Here is a 16,099-nt window from a genome sequence, read left to right as displayed (position 1 = left end):
AATAATAATAATAATAATAATAAATTATTTATTTCATTTGAGATTCAACTTTAATAATCAAAATATTTACACAGTAAGATGGCACTTCAACTCTTCCAATATTTGTAGAAGATAGCAATGTAATATTAAGCATTAATAAATATTAATATTAGCCATGTAATGTTGTAATTATATTATCAACTAAGCAATGAATTATTATCACAGTTTATTAAATTTAGACGCAATTTAGTGCTTTTTTCGCTAAACTCAATTTTGATTGGATAAAAATCAACCAAAAAAAAAAAAGGTATTGCCAATTATTAGCGCTGTTGAGACGTCATACAGCAATAAGTTTAGTCCCGGGTCTTTGTATTAAGGTCACCATTCAAAATGTCTTCGAAAAGATAAGAGCGTATTCAATTGTACCGCAGCAGTACATACTACATCTTGCATCACTTCCTGTGTTACTAACTGGGTGATTGATTGAGAGGAAAAGAGATTACGGAAGCCAAAGTGATTGTGGCAGAGTCCAAACTATTGAACAAGGAAAGTTGTGCTTTAACTAAATATGTTCTAAGTGTTTGTTCTAATTTTTCATTTTAAAATTTTTAATTATCACTTTTGATTCCCAAAAAAATACATTCCTTCCAAATTTTATCTACATCTAGAGCTCATAATTTTAAGAAAAGGAAATAAAGTAAATGGTCTCAAACATGTTTTTTTTTTTACACTCAATTTCAATTTAAATCAATAAAATGTGTAATTTACGTAATTGAAATATTTTCGATTGTCGGTTTTGTTCTGGAGCAAGATAAGAATGTGTACTAATTGATTAAATGATTGAACCTAACTAGCATCCATTGAACACGTTTGTTTTAAAGATATTAATAAAAGTCAATTTTCAAGTATCTTTTTTTTTAATTTAATCCTTAATCTTTTAATTAATCTTTTTGTTTGGTTTTTATGATATTTAAAGAATCGCTTCACGTGATCCTTTTTGTGACCTTCCGATTAATTTATTTACTTTTAGCGTCAAATCGATATGATTTTTTTTTTTAATTCTACGTTCCAACAGTTTTTTTAAATGATAGTTTACACCGCATTAAAAAGAAATTGAATCTTCCAAGTCTTAAATTAACTTAAATAAGGGCTATACAAAATAATCTCTTCGATTTAGCTGTAAGATCGATATAACCTGTTAATCGAGATAACCTCATGTCGACATACTAATCAGCTGAGCAATGTAATCGATATATCAAAATTTGAACTGCGTTTTTGTTATTGTTATTGTTTTTTTTTTTTTTTTTTTTTTTTTGACGAATAGGATCTCAAAACGAATATTTTTTTGGAGAAAACTGGTAATTAGAAAGCTGTCAATATTTTCTTTGACCTTGTATAATAAGAGAAAATAAAAAAAGAAAAGTGTTTCCCTAAAGTACAAAACTCGTCACGATCTACATTCCAAAATGAGCACCATATTAATAGTTTATTTAAACTTGAATCTTTTAGTTAGCAATAGTTTGCTGGTAAAATTTAATTGAACACACAATTTTAATCGTCAAATATACGAGGGTCGTTTGAAAAGTCCGTGCAAAGTCAGAGAGATAGCACCACTGGCGCGTATCGAGGTTAGGTTTAGTTAATAGCATCTCTTGGAAGAACACACACCAAGTTTCAGCCAGATCGGTCTATTTCTTTGTGTTTGGCATTCGTTTGAATCGAGGAAGTCGAGTGATTTTCAAAAAATGGAAGAAAAAGAATTTCGTGTGTTGATTAAACACTACTTTATGAAAGGCAAAACGCCTCAGGAGACTAAAGTGAAGCTTGATAAACATTATGGTGACTCTGCACCTTCGATTAGAACAGTTTATAAGTGGTTTCAAAATTTTCGGAGTGGCCATATGGGCACAAGTGACGCTGAACGTTCTGGACGCCCTGTTGAGGTTACTACTCCAGAAATCATTGATAAAATCCATGATATGGTGATGGATGACAGAAGAGTGAAGATGCGTGAGATTGCTAGTGCTGTGGGCATCTCGAATGAACGGGTACATAATATTTTGCATCAACATTTGGACATGACAAAGCTATCCGCAAGATGGGTGCCGCGATTGCTCACGCTTGACCCAAAAACGAAATCGTGTGAAGTGTTGCAAGAACGGTTTGCAGCTGTTCCAGAAGAATCCGCAGGACTTTAAGCGTCGTTTCGTCACTGTGCATGAAACATGGATACATCACTACACTCCTGAGACCAAAGAACAATCTAAACAATGGGTTACCAAGGGAGAATCTGCGCCAAAAAAGGCGAAGACCGTTCCTTCGGCCGGATAGATTATGGCGACTGTCTTTTGGGATTCGCAAGGAATAATCCTCATCGACTATCTGGAAAAGGGTAAAACTATTACAGGTGCATATTATTCATCGTTATTGGACCGTTTGAAAACCGAGCTGCAAGAAAAACGCCCACGATTGGCCTACAAAAAAGTCCTTTTCCATCACGACAACGCACCAGCTCACACCTCAGCAGTTGTGGTCGCAAAATTAATGGAAATAGGGTTCCAACTCGTTTCACATCCCCCCTATTCTCCAGACTTGGCTCCCTCGGACTACTATTTGTTCCCCAATATGAAGAAATGGCTGGCGGGAAAAAGATTTTATTCAAACGAGGAGGTGATTGCAGAAACGAATGGCTATTTTTCAGACTTGGACAAGTCCTATTATTCGGAAAGGATCAACAAACTAGAGCAGCGTTGGATGAAGTGTATAAGCTTAAAAGAAGACTATGTTGAAAAATAAAAAAGGTTTACCCTAAAAAATTAAATAGTTTTTATTTTTGCACGGACTTTTCAAACGACCCTCGTAGATTTATCGCTTTTAACGGAGTTTTTTTTTTTTAGAAGCCTCAATTTTATGTGGTGGTGGGGGGTTCAGAGTAGGGGGAAGGAAAATTGTCTGGGGAAAACGTATTTTTGTTTTTAATACAACAATTCACGATCAACAAGTAATTAAACATTTTTTTAATACTGTTTGCTAAATTTTATTAAAAGTAATTATTATTGTTTATTTGGCTGTAATTAAAATTAAATTTGAATAAAAGAAACATAATTACAAAAAAAGACAACAATAAAATGGTTGAAAAATAGAAACAGAGTTCAATTGGATTTCCTGTTACGTATTTGAGCGTTACATCTTGAGCCATTAATTTGAACTACTTTTCCCTTTGGTATTGCTTCAGTAATTTTTTTATTTTAAAGTCTGATTTTTCCTTAATTTCCTAATCTTCAGCAAACGTAACGCAAAGTACAATTGGGAGAAGACAATCTCAGAAGAAGAGCCAATGGGTTTCTTTCGTATAGATTTATTTTACGATTTGAGACAATGGAGAGCAAGAAAGATAACGGTGATTGGGAAAACCCTAGGTCTAGCAAAAAATGAAAAGGGACATGTTTCTGCTTGTAGATTATAAAAAGACTCAGCTCTAGATGCACAGTCATTCGGAATGGCACCCATAAGGGAAATAATACAGGCAGGTATTACAGGTATTGTTCACCCTGTCCACCTCTCACCACCGTTGGGGCACTAGTTGGTAATCCATCCAGCAATGGGTGGCTGGAGGCTGAACCTAGAAGCGGGGTAAGCTAGTAGAATTGGCGGCGATTCATTCTCTCCTCATGCTTGGAATCAACTTTCGTTTGATTCGTTCGTTTGGTTAGTTTGATTGAACCCGACGCGACATTTTATAGAAAACTTTTAGACTTTTAAAAGGTGTGCCCTGCAAATTTCTTGTTTTATAGTTGGAAGTGACATTTTCAGTGAAAATGATATTTTTCATTTTATTCACGAATGAACTAAGCACGTATTTCCGGTGAAGACATAATAGTGAGACTTCCTCAAGTTATGATAAAAAAGGAATTAATATGAGTTTTTCCTATCAAACAATTTTTCCTCATCACGTACTCACTGACATAATTTTAGTACCACATTTTCCCTACAGGTTTCTTTATCAAACTAATTAGTTCCTCCTTTCACCGCCCCAAAGTTTAAGAGCTATCAGCGCTAATTTTGCATAAGAATGGTGTGTGTGTGCCTGTTCTACATTTTATCTTTTTTGTACACGTGGCCTTTTTCTAATCGCTAGATAGTTTTTTTTTTGTTTTTTACAACTGGCAGTTTAATTAGATAAGCTTACTTTTAGATAGACATATTAGATAAGCGGGTATTACCTCGTTTCAGGTGTTTATTATATACCATATACAATTACCAGTTCGTGTCAGAATTTTGGGGGTTCAATTTCTACCAGAAGTACACGTTTTGGGGGCCCACTTCTCCTAAAGGAAACTTTACGAGTTATTATTTTACGAGTAGTCTCTGTCTGGTTGAGAATCTGAACAGAATACGCATCTTCCTTTTCGTTAATAACAGTCGCTGTCCAAATTAAGATATAGTCGAAAATCCCACTCGCATAAATCATTTTCTCAATTTTTTTTTTATCTTCTGACTTTTTAGGAACCTCAAATCGGTTATTTCTGGTGATAAAACTCAACTTTAGAGAAATTAGACATAACACTCAACTTTAGGTTAGGTAACAGTAAAATTCATCCATCACCCAGGACAAGTGAGCTAAAAGAAGCTCCCCTAGGAAGTGAAGATCTAATGGGCCAGCAGCCTGGGATTCGAACCCGGGACCTCCGCGCAGGAATCCAATACGCTAACCACATAGCTAATTCCTTCCCTATAAATTTCTCAATTAAATTGCAACCAGTGCAACAATGGAACTCGTGTGAATAATGTTCTAATCAGGTTTTTTGTTGTTTATTTCTCATTGCCAAAAGTACTTTTGTCAAGGCCGGACAAAATTACACTTTTGCATTTTAATGATAGAAATGAAGTAAACAATAGCAAAAGAACACATAGTACGCAATTACTCCTGATTCTGGCTAATTTCACTTGAAAAATGGGAGCTAACGACAATTACAACAGTAATTCATTAAACTCCTAGTTTATTTGTTGTAATTAACACGTGATCAAAACCTGTTAATGCATCCAACAATTACTATCGAATCATCAACTGGTATTCACTTTACTGCAATGTAAATGGTTACTCAGTACTTTTTACTCAATTAAAGGTTCTAAGTCCCAAACTACGTCAATCTTGTAAAATTGGTCAAATGAGACCATGAGTGAGTCCTCCAGATCATGCTTTTACATATTCTTTTTCTTAGTCTTCCTCTAGAAGACTCTAATTGAATTCCTTTTAAATCATTCTTCTGTCCTACTTCGCAAGGAGAATCACTTTGGTCCTTCATCAGTTCTCACTTTTAAAAAATAAATAAATAAATAAAATAATCGGGTTCAATTATCTTGATCAGAGATGAGGATTTCTCTTCATTTTTTTTTTTGCTAGCCAGAGATGAATGGTTGTTTGCTAAACTGTCCAAATGGATTTGTCAGTCAATGATAGATGGCTAAGAGGTTTAAATAAACAGAATTTGCCTTACAGCAAATTTACTTAGAACTATAAGCTGTATTGTAAACTGAAACTACCGTTCATGACAGTTAATCGATAGCAATCAACAAAAACAAACAAAAAACAAATCGACTAAAATGACGTCAAGAAGAGGGTGATATTGAGGCGTCCCCGAATTGGACATGCAAGGTTGTCACACAGACATTTGATGACACGTGTATCCCACCCCTTATTAAACACATTTATCACTGACTACCTGACTTCCTGACTCACTAAGAATTCCATCCGGACTGTCCCATAATATGACCGAGCTTTTTTTGCACGTGGACTCCAGGCACAGAAGCTGCTGCTGGTCTTAGATTTTCTTTTCCTAGGAGCTTCTTGACAGCTGACTGATCCAGTATTAAGAGAAATTGTTGTTCTCTCCTTGGTTTTTCCATTAATTATTATTATTATTATTATTTTGAGAGGTCATACCCCACAGAGAACTTAGATCGTTTATTTTGTCATAGTTAAATAAAATTAAAAACAAATTATTCAGTTTATAAAAATTATTTGTCAGTTATAACAGTATTGTTGGTAGTACTATGAAAATATTGTAGGCGTCGCTGATGGTCACACTACGAACTACGATAAGAGCTGTTAGTAAATTTGGGGTTATCTATTAGAAGTGTGCTCAGTGTGTTATTGGTATGCATAGTACTCGTGTGAATAGGATACATGTTCTCTTTAGACAAAGTTAGTAGCAAACTTTCTAGATTATTCTGTTCTAAAATACTAATCCATACTATCGCTAAGGGAAGAGACTCGAGCTTGGATACCAGTATTCGTCTACGAAATCGCTGTAAACTCGTGTATTAGTTTTGAAAAACCCATATTTTTTAAATTGAAAAAACTTGTTATTAAGACAATCTTTGCGTTAAGACCATTAAAGTGCATAAAACAATAAATTGAAAAGCAATGTAAATTACATTTACTTTTTTTTCCTGATACAGCCGACCGATTCTGATATTGCCGAAACGAGAGTTGCCGATTATGAAGAGATGAAAAGGAAGCTGAGGAATTGTCAAGATGAGATTTACAAACTTCAAGCCGCAAACTCTGATGTAAGTAAATTAATTTTTTATTATTACTGTTTTTACTTCTACTTTTTTTTTTAAAATACCCAGAGGGATTCTTTCCAAATTACTGGTAAAAAATTAAATATCACATATTGAGGAACATCCTTCTATAACTTTTTGTGCTGAAGATAAACAGTCCAATGCGGCACTTTGGTGATACTTGTTTTCGGCAGACTTTAAAGTAATTTTGTTTTGGGTTAGTTGCTTGTTTGTTATGGTGAAGTTAGTTAGCATCTTCTACGTACTTTCGTTGATTTTGTTATTGGTAGAACGTGGAGAATATTTTGAGGAAGCAGTTGTCCTCGAGTAGTTATTGCCATTTTTCCTCTAGTCTAGACTTTCTCCTTCTTCAACCATATTCATCGCAGGTTCTCTTTATCTAACAATATCAATAGCGGAGCGTGACTATGCAACCTGTAGAAACACTCCAGTTACTTTACTGCAAAAACTATTTCTACTGTTGATGTAAGATTTAAGTGAAAAAAAAAGTAAACCATTTCCTTGCTGTAAGCGTGGTCACGAATTCAACGGAAAACTACACAATAATCACAAAATATCCGTAAACATGTTGTTTGACCTTGAAATAGACTTCTGAAGGATAACTATATAACTCTTCTGCAATACTTTGGTCAGATATTGATTGATGCCCATATCATTTTACTAGGACTTTTTTATTTCTTAGAAAAAGGAGAGTTGTGAGAAAGGAAATTTGAGTAAAAATTCCTCTTGGTGACATTTCAGTTTACTGCATAGTTGAAGAAAATGAATAATTTCTAATCTTGAAAATTGTGAAAGAGAAGTTAAAACACTGAGTAATCATTTCTTGTTCACTCGGAAGAGGCTCAAAAAGAAAGAGCTAGTCAAAAAAGCATTGCTCATCTTGGCATCTATCTGTCAGCTCTCCTCCAAGGAATTGTAGGAGGACACAAATTCTGAGGAAAGATGGTGAAGCCCCTGTAGACCAAATAGCCATAGCCATCACAACACACACACAAAAATGTTTCAAGTGTTTTTAGGATAAAATATCTCACATAGTGCCTCCCTTTTGAGGATCCTGCGATGCCTCTACATGAATTAGGTGGAGGTGTTCCAGGATAGTTAATAGAAAAACCATGAACAGATTAAGTTCTACATAAGATTTAAGATTCTGTTGTAAAAACTAGCTAATTTCGTGCACTGAAAGAGTTTGAGATAAATTCATATGAATTTATTTTTGAACTTGATAATGAATTTATAATTACCTACGTTTTCAATGAATTAGTTTACTGCGAAGTGAGAAGTTGAAGTGGGTTGGGAAAAGACGAAAACAATTGAATTAATATCTTTTTGCGCACGTGTTTTAATTTTTTATTTTGCAAACATTTTTTTTAAAATCTTTTCTATGCTGGCATTAACCCTAAGTCCAGAAAAAGAAAACGGAATTCATCCTTATTACATTTTTTGGAATGTAAGGGAATCTAAATGGTGTATAAGGCGATCAGGGCTGGTAAAATTAACCTATTGATGGTAGAACTACATAGGTTAGAACTGAATAAGTATGTTGCCAGTAATGGATTACTTCAATTTGCTTATTGTTAAAGTAAGTCTTGTAAGTAGTAATGTCGATACTGCATGATGTTATGTGAATCTTGGTAATTCGGGAGAAGCTTTAGTAGTTGGCTTAATTATAAATGATGAATAGCAGCATAATGGGAGCCAGGATATAACCTTGAAAACGCCTAATAGATGAATGAGTGGCGAATGATGAATTTAGATGGATGATTGATTTTTTTTTTTTGTTGTACAATAAGACTGTAGGAGTTTGATAAGATGTACAGGGAAGTATTATTTGATGTGGCGGAAGCCCCCTCCTCATGACTGACAAAGAGCCATATGATAAAGCCTCTTTTTTTTTATAGCATTATCATACCATAATAATTTTTGTGGCGGACCCTTTACGTCAACTTCTATTCTTTTCAACCGAAATTTTACTTAAAATTTTGATTTATACAAGGTTAATACAAAGTCAAAAGCGAACTTATGTTATTAAGTGATAGGTTATGTTTATTGGATAACCTGGTTTTTCAATTATTTAAACATTTAAAGGATCTTTATTAAATCATCCCCAATATTCATGTTTATTCTTTTACAGTTGACTCAAGTAAATAAAAGATGGCACAAATACAATTCAGATATGCAGATATTTATAGATAAACTACAGTCAACAATACGGGATCAACAAGAACAGATCAACAATATTGGCGAAGAACAATCTTATCTACACAAAAGAGTAAGTCATACGGAAATTATTAGACAAAAAACAAAAAAAAATCTATATTTACAAATAAACAAATTGGATTTTGCATTTTTTTTTCTACTATTTTTGATCGTTATTCTATTTACAACCTTGTAAATTAAATTTTGATTTCTCGTATTATATTTATAAGGAAAATTATGCAAAAATAAAATTAAAAAAAACTCAAGGACTTTTTAGAAACATTCTTTAAAAAAACAAAATCAAGCAATTTGCAAAAATAAAAGCAAAAGCAAAGCAGTTTAAAACTTGTAAAAGATATTGTTAATTTTAGTAATTATTCAAAGTATAATCAGAGTCCAAACTTGTACTTATTAGCCGCATGTTGCTAACAGTAAAAGTTGCCTTTTATCAGAAAAAAAATAAAATTTAACTGGGGTCAACTTAATAACTTAAGAAAAAGTATTTTTATAAGTAAGTGTAATAAAATTTTTAAAATAGAAATAAATGAAACTTAAAAGATAAGTTATTTATTGTATTAGGGATTTTAAGAATTTGGGACCACATCTAAGATTAAAAAATTAATTTAATTGTCTGTAACCTAGTAGAGTACCAATTACATACTTGAAATATGAAGTTAAAGACACTCCAGGTTACCGTGCTTAGGCATTTCGTCAAAGTGGGCCTAGACCTCAGATATAGAACGGGTTATTTTTCGAATAAATCCAACTGAGCCAGTTTGAGATCATTGTATTATCTCACACAGCATCTCTTCCGCTTGGTTTTCCCAGAACGGAGTTTTTGTACAGTCAATACACCTTTTGAATTCTCTTCGAATGGCCGGGCCATCTCAGTCAAGTTTATCACATATTCAATTTGTTCTTTCTGAACTCTTAATTTGGCCTAAACATCTATTTTTTAAATTTTACCTTAGGTCATACCTCTTCTATATCGGCCGAGTCTCCAAATTTGATTCAAAGGGTTAAATTCCAAGCTGTCTTTTAATGTTACATTTCTTATTTCAATGCAACGGAGCAATCTTGACGTGAAAACGGCCATTTAAACCTTTTTTTTTTTTGCTAATTTTCCCTTGCATCCACCAAAGAGATGAGAATGTAAGGCCTTGTTGGTTATATTCAGCTTTATGAGGATTCTGTTCAATCATAATCATCCCAGTTAAATAAGGTTTCCAGTCGTTTGAACTCCCCTGTTGTATGAAGGTTTTCCAAACTCTGTGCCTTGGAATTTATTTAAGCAAGTATGTAACCCGGCAAGCGTTAGATACCATTTGTGGATATGTTTGATGTTAAATCATTTTCGAAGGTTAATCTCCATTAACTAGAAAAGGCTCTGGGCTGTCAATATTCTTAAAAGTTATAATAATAGTAAATCCTCTTTTTTTGATTACTTACAGGAAGAAAATAACAGTACAGATTGTGATCGACCAAAATGTCGCAAACTAAGAGAAGAGGTTATGAAACTACGAGAAGAAGTAGAACATTTGAAATTTCAAGTTCGTGCCCACAAAGATGATTGGGAAGCGGAGAAATTGGAAAAACAAGAAGCGTTGAACGAACGGGACGCTCTACAGTCAAGGCTAAATGATGTGCTCAGGGATATTTGCAATTTAAATGTAAGTAGAGTCAGTGAGGCAGATAGATTTTTTCTAGTTTCTTTTCTAGGAAATGTTTAGATTGCAGAAAGTTCTATTTGTAGAGTACCATTATTCATTATTTAATGAGGAAAAGAATTGTAAAGGTTGGTTTTAAAAATAGACTCTAATTAGTGCCAGTTGGATGGCTAAATAGAGGAAAGCGAGGTTGTTTTTTTTTACTGTAGAAAGAGCGAGAGGGTTCGATAATTGTGTCGAAATTTTGTAATTGAATTTCCCTCGGTTTTAATGGGTTTTCAAAGCCCGCTAAATGAGGGGAAAACAAATCTCGAGGGAACACTAGAAATCTAATCGATAAATTGCCTCCTACTGTTTCTTAATTCAATCTATTATCAATTTTTACTGAACGCCAGTTGTTCTTAACTTATTTTTAGCGATAGATTCACAGTACTCCCATCACCTCTGAATTTAATTACGGGGAACGTCGATGTAGAAAATTTGTCAATTTTAACTTCAATATATCAGAGTAAATACTGTAAGAGTTCCCCCCACTAGATTTCTTCATAACCTCAAAGCAAGCAATGAAGTTAATCTTTTTCATAAGTCTCAAAACAAATATTTCCGATCAAAATTTTAACAGGATCGTAGTAGTTCTTTTTTTTGAACTGTACGAGAAAGCATAGATTTGCTTCTGAATGATTGATATGTACCCTTAACACGGAAAAATGGTTTAAAACAGAATTACTTTTTCGGGCTAGAACTCCAGAAGTTTCACTCTTATTGGATTGCAAAAATTAATATGTTCTGTTTTTATTGCAGAGATCCCAAAATGATGAAAGCATGAGAAGATCTCAAGGTTGTCCTTGTTGTAAACAATGGGCTAGAAGTAATGTTGATTATACAGTCAATTCCGCTGGATTTCACCAGACTGTTGTCTGTTCATCCTCGGTTAGTCACATTCCATTATAGTTTTATCATAGTTCTAGTAAAATAAGTTATTTTGTATGTTTCTTTGTTTTAAATTATATCTATCGTTATTAGTTCGTTGGTGGAGAAATCAAGTTGAAACCTGTATAATTAATAGTTTATAATTGTTCCTTACGGAAATCTTTCAGACTCCATCACTTGGCTTTAAAGAGTTTATGAAATAAAGGTAACCACACAATTATCTCGTGGTAGATTGTTTGCGATGGAGGGGGAGATTACTTTTAAGATCATAGGTTGGAATCAGATTGAGGTGGAGATACAGGTAAAAGGCTGCAGTTATTGTCCGATTCGCTCGGTACAGCTGCAGATCCCCGGGGCGACTCAAATGTTTGTACTAGTCTCGGATTGTATTGCTGTTATTCTTTTGGGGCTCCCATAATGGGTGTAAGGTTTGGAGACCTACCCCAAGAACGAATAGAAAAATATTAGTGTGACTAAGAGGACCTAAAAAGACTTTAAATAAAATAGCGATCTATTTTATTTCCTATTTTTATGAGAATCAATGTATTGCAATTCCTGATTTTCGATTTTGAGTTTTACCAAAAATACATGTTTTGAGGTTCCAAAAATTAAGGACAAGTGTTTTTAGTGCATTGATCTGCGTGTGGTATGTCCACCATAGGACTTCCAAACTGATATCTTTTTTTAGGCGCTCCGTTTAGATTCAATAATAATTAGATCTTACGAGATCTACCAACCAGGAATGCTACTCTTACTGAATTGTTTTCAATTTTTGTGAACTTCAAGTTTTGTTAGGACAATTCTTTTTCTAGTGCAGTTTATTTTATAGCCCTATCACTTATGTATAACAAGGTTTAAATAAAAGTTGCTAAAAATAATTTGTTTAAAGTAACTAATGTACTTATTAAGTAATTGAGCCTAGAATTTACATATTACGATTTTTTTTAGAGGCAATCACCAAACCATCAAGGCAGATACTTCTTCACAGACGAGAATATAGAGTGTGATTCGAGTAGGCAGTCCACGAAATTAAATTGCCAAAACATAACCGAAGGAGAGGAGAAAATACGCCAGAGAAAACTGTCAACAACTAGCGACGATAGGACTCTATTATTAGAGGATACTGCCTGTTCATTACGCGCTCGAGAGGAATCCTATTCAACTACAACCACGCTTCCTTCCTCTAGTATTACACATTCACGAGCTGATTCGCCGATCCAGCAACCACCCTGGCAGACAACACAGCCGGATAGCCGGCAACAACAGTCAACCACTCTGGCTATGGGCATTAAAACCGGCAACGGAGCTACGCTAACATCCTATGTACGTTTGCCAGTTGTTAAATCTTATTCAGCACCAGAAGGTAGCTTAGCTGGGCCGTCGAATGTTCGTCTGAATTCGATTAGTCTATCAGTTGTGCCAGGAAATGCATCCAATATTGCTGCAACGAGCGCAGCGGCCACGGTTTTACAATCGCATCCTCCACGTTCTTTACCGTCTTTAATTAATCAAGCGAACAATGATGAAATAGCTTGTCCTCATTGTCAAGAAATATTCACTTCTGGCAGTCACATAGATTTTCTTGATCATTATGAACAATGTAAAAAAGAGTAGGATGTTATAATTTAGCAAAAAAAAATTAAATGAATGAAATAGATAAATAAAAAAACTAAGTCTTAATTACATAAACAATTATAATGGCAGTATTGTTTGCCCAATATAATTTTTGTCCCTCAGTTAGTAAACATTTTACCGGATTATTATGTTTTTAAATAAAAGTTATTAATAATTATACTTGAACAGGATGATTTACAAAAAAAAAAAGTTCCTATATAAGTTGACTATTGTTATTACATACAAAAAAGTAAAAATAAATAAAATATTAAGAGTAATAAAAAATTTAATAATTATTATTTGATTGTAGTAAAGGACGTAAAATTTCATCCGCAGTGATTTTAGAGTTAGTCAAATATTAAGTTAAAAGTAATCTGGCTATCCCTTCCGAGAGATTAATGTTTACTAGTGTAAATATCTTATTTTCATCAAACTATTTACTGTCAAATACTGTTCATAGTAAGAACATCTATAAGTTATTAATAATAATATTTAACATTGCCTGACTGAAATTATTTTTAACATAAATTTGTTTCATTAACGAAATAATCAAGACATTGTGAATGAAATAATAACAGCAAAGAGATGTGAGGTGCATTAGCTGGTTGGGTTCCCATTTTGAATTCTGCTAGCAAGAAAATTATCCCTTTCATTTCAAAATATGCGATTTTATTATTTGCAAACTGTGGTATAAAAACAGAGAAAAAAAAAGCTATGACAGGGACAAAAGAGGACTTTTTGAATCCCTACTCTGTTCGGCTCTAATTAGAAGGATTTTTAACCATCGTTAGAAAGCATGATAAAAAGCAAGAGTTTCATCCTTCAGGCCATATTCCCTAGGGTCTAAGTTGTTGATTCCTCAAAAAGGAATGTACATTGAAATCGTCGGGGAGATCTTTTTGAGTTTTACATCTCCATTATGCTCAAACCTAGAAGAGAGTGTGTCCCATTTTTTTTTTCAACAGCACTAAAAGCAAACGAATGCGAAATCTCGCTAAAAGATTTGTGCCCCCCCTACCAATTACCTTTCTATATCTTTGGATACCGGCGGCCAGCAGCCTGAAAGAATGCTTCAAGAGAAATGGAAACCCACCCTAGGAGGTTCTAGACTTATCGGACTTAGCCATGATCGATCTTATTTCTGTTTGTGCACAGATCATCATGTTAATTACTATCCATTCATTATTTAATCTTTTATTAAATATTATCCACCCATAAAACTTCATGTTTATTTAGGATTATGAATTACTTCTTATCACCCCGTAATAGATTAAAATCCGAAATAGATTTATTTTCATTTTTTTTTTAGATGTCTCATCTCTACAAAACTATCTCCCTTCCCTTGTATATATTACATATTACAAATTAAATCAGCTTGAATTATTAATCTACACAGCTGATTTAAAAATTAGACATCCTAGTCACACTTTTTAAAAAGTGCTTTCTAGATTAGCAATTGTTAAAAAAAATAAATTAAAAAAGATATTTATTGGGCTACAAAACATTTGATTTATATTTACTTGTATGTAACTATTTAAAATAATAAATTATAATAATAATGAATTTTCTGTGAATTATCAAAACAAATGTTAATAATATTGATGATAATATAATATTTAACTAGTATTACTTAAATAATAATAATGTAGTTGCTCCCAATTATGGATATTTAAAAAAAAATAATCCTATTAATGCTATTGTTAAATTATAACAAAGAAAAGTTTCAGAAATGAACTGTGACTGAAAAACTTATTGATGAACTAGATAATATTTGGGGGTTCCTTATTTAAAATACATACCCAAAAAATTAAATTTTTGTTTGCCTTTTAATTTTATTTTCATGTATACATTATGCATGGTGTACACATGTGCCATGTATAAAAATTTTTTCTTTTTAAAACAGATTTGAAGAAGATGCTGTTATTTTACTGTTTTAGCGTTAGTATCAAATTAATTTTTGCCTCATTAACAGTTTGTTTTGGAAAACAAATATTGTATTTATTTATTTTATACATTATTGTACATAGTAAATATATTGTGTTATATATTTACTACATATTGATCGTTTTTCTTGTCTTACTTCCTAAATTCATGATCTTAAAAAAAGGGCCCATAATAGTATTTTACTTGAGAAAATGTATCCGGTAAACATTGTGAATTCACTGCGCAAAATGTAGAGAAGAAGTTTAAAGGAAACTTCCAAGGCCCTGGAAGTGGTTGTGTTTAATTAAGTCCCATTTCAGTGAAGTGTATGAAATCATCTAGTGATCAGTATAAATAAGAAATGAAATAAACAACGAAAGAACAGTAACAGGAGGCGAGAGAAGTTCACTGAAAAATGCTACGAAGACATAAGCATATGCATTTTGAAATAATATGAATATGAGCTAGAAATGGCTGTATCAACAACAGCGGGGAACAAGTCGCCCAATCTGTGGACACTGTTGATGACTCTGATTCTTGAGAATTTGATAAAAAGCCCGCTTCGCCTTAAGCTATAGTGTTCGAACTTGAGAACCTGACTTAAAGTTTATAAGTTGAGCATCAGAAAAAATGTACAATCTGTTAGCAAGAAGCATATTGCGTTCTCTTAAGCTACTATAAAATGAGTTACTTAGTGACGAGGAAGAAGAAAGGTCCACCTTATGTTCCCTTATTTAAAAAAAAAAACATCATGCTAAACGATATACTTCACAAAGTGGGAGTTTAAGGAAAGACTAGTAGAAAAAGGCAGAAATTTATTGAACAAATTCCAGCCCAAGTACCCTAATAATGATTATACTGGAAGATACATGCAGCAGGAAGAGAAGAGGATAGCCGAAAGTACGATTCAGGCAGAATCAGAGAGAAATGTCTGCGGTTTAAGATGGTTTCTTTGTGCTAGTATGTATTTGAGCTAGTCTTTAAACCGCTATACGATCATTTCAGTTTCTTTGAGAGCTACGAGAAGTTCTCATAAACAAATGGATGATATGAATAAGGTTTAAACAAAACTGGTTTTAGTGAATGCTTTGAGCACTTGATATTGAATTTCACATTTAAATTTTAAATTGTCAGAATATATGGAAAAAAGGGTAGAATAAATTTAAATTAAAAATATCCTAACCTTAAAAAAAAGGGAATTA

The 16,099-nt window shown here is 33.2% G+C and overlaps 1 protein-coding gene across 5 annotated transcripts in view; it reads left to right on the top strand.

Annotated features, from left to right (window-relative positions):
- Window positions 1-15,030, top strand: part of LOC141461347 (uncharacterized) — a 78,205-nt gene extending 63,175 nt beyond the window's left edge. For 4 of the 5 annotated variants that reach the window (XM_074142313.1, XM_074142312.1, XM_074142316.1 and 1 more), the window contains 5 exons: window positions 6,442-6,552; window positions 8,699-8,836; window positions 10,215-10,433; window positions 11,232-11,360; window positions 12,309-15,030. In XM_074142313.1, coding sequence (XP_073998414.1) covers window positions 6,442-6,552; window positions 8,699-8,836; window positions 10,215-10,433; window positions 11,232-11,360; window positions 12,309-12,974 — 1,263 coding nt within the window. In that variant the 3' untranslated portion in view covers window positions 12,975-15,030. Of the gene's footprint in view, window positions 1-6,044; window positions 6,185-6,441; window positions 6,553-8,698; window positions 8,837-10,214; window positions 10,434-11,231; window positions 11,361-12,308 lie in introns of those variants that run through there. The other variant, XM_074142315.1, reaches the window with a different exon arrangement.
- The last annotated feature ends 1,069 nt before the right edge of the window (window positions 15,031-16,099 follow it).

Source organism: Rhodnius prolixus, unplaced genomic scaffold (assembly GCF_049639745.1).
Source record: "Rhodnius prolixus isolate KJV_2025 unplaced genomic scaffold, Rpr scaffold_6, whole genome shotgun sequence".
NCBI lineage: Eukaryota > Metazoa > Arthropoda > Insecta > Hemiptera > Reduviidae > Rhodnius > Rhodnius prolixus.
This window is presented reverse-complemented; position numbering and strand designations above follow the sequence as displayed.